The sequence below is a fragment of the Myotis davidii genome, unplaced genomic scaffold, assembly GCF_000327345.1.
Source record: "Myotis davidii unplaced genomic scaffold, ASM32734v1 scaffold641, whole genome shotgun sequence".
Classification (NCBI taxonomy): domain Eukaryota; kingdom Metazoa; phylum Chordata; class Mammalia; order Chiroptera; family Vespertilionidae; genus Myotis; species Myotis davidii.
In genome coordinates, this window is record NW_006293232.1 from 2,282,862 (window position 1) to 2,283,830 (window position 969).

The 969-nt window shown below is 48.7% G+C and overlaps 1 protein-coding gene across 1 annotated transcript in view; it reads right to left on the reverse strand.

Annotated features, from left to right (window-relative positions):
• PIWIL4 (piwi-like RNA-mediated gene silencing 4) overlaps positions 1 to 969 on the reverse strand; it is a 54,503-nt gene that overhangs the window by 25,702 nt on the left and 27,832 nt on the right. The window contains exon 10 of the mRNA XM_015565987.1: positions 585 to 702. Coding sequence (XP_015421473.1) covers positions 585 to 702 — 118 coding nt within the window. The remainder of the gene's footprint in view (positions 1 to 584; positions 703 to 969) is intronic.

A 969-nucleotide genomic window follows, 5' to 3' on the forward strand; every position in this document is an offset into this window, starting at 1 on the left:
GAGGAGTTTTCCTACTGATCAGTGTGCTGAGGCCACTCTATTAGGATCTCAACAGCCCTGACCCTGAATATTGGGGGCCTAGAGTGGTAGTTTGGGAGGATCTTGTTTTTGTTTTTTAAAATATATTTTTATTGATTTCAGAGAGGAAAGGAGAGGGAGGGAGAGATAGAAACATCAATGATGAGAGAGAATCATTGATGGGCTGCCTCCTGCATGCCCCTTATTGGGGATCGAGTCCACAACCCAGGTATGTGCCCAGAACGGAAATCGAACTGTGACCTCCTGGTTCATAGGTCAACACTCAACCACTGAACCACGCCGGCAGGGCAGATTTCGTTTTTTCAATTACAGCCCTTTTCTTCATTCAAACTTTTACCCAGAGCCTCACTGTATTAAATGGATTAAAGCAGAGGCGTCTAGCTGCAGTGGGTGGTACTTCTGCCAGCGTGACCCAGGACAACACAGTCCACAAGTGCCTCACTCTGAGACATTCTCACCAGGGACTGAAACATTCCACAGATCAGCCAGTTCTACACTGAGGCCTTCGGCGGGTACACCCTGGTCCTGGAAAGGCACCCCCGTACCTCTGGATGTCATCAGCAAGCCTGGCCAGGCGCTGCTGCCTTCCTTGTGGACTGAGCCGCGTTTCTTCCGCCACAGCCTTCATCAGTTGGAAATCCGAGGTTGCCTGGCTAGTCAGTCCTATGAAATGTAAGCAAAAATAAAGTGAAAAAAGTGAATAGTCTACAATGTAATCCCAACCCATCTCAGGCACAGTGTAAGCTTTTCAGAGTTAGGGCCTGGATAGCACTAGCCAATAGAAATGATGCCACATGTGTCATTTTACCTTTCCTAGTAGCCAGGTTAAGAAGGAAAGAAAGAAGGGAGGGAGGGAGGGAGGGAGGGAAGGAGGTAGGGAAGGAAGGAAGGAAGGAAGGAGGGAAGGAACGAAGAAAGGAAGGAAGGAAG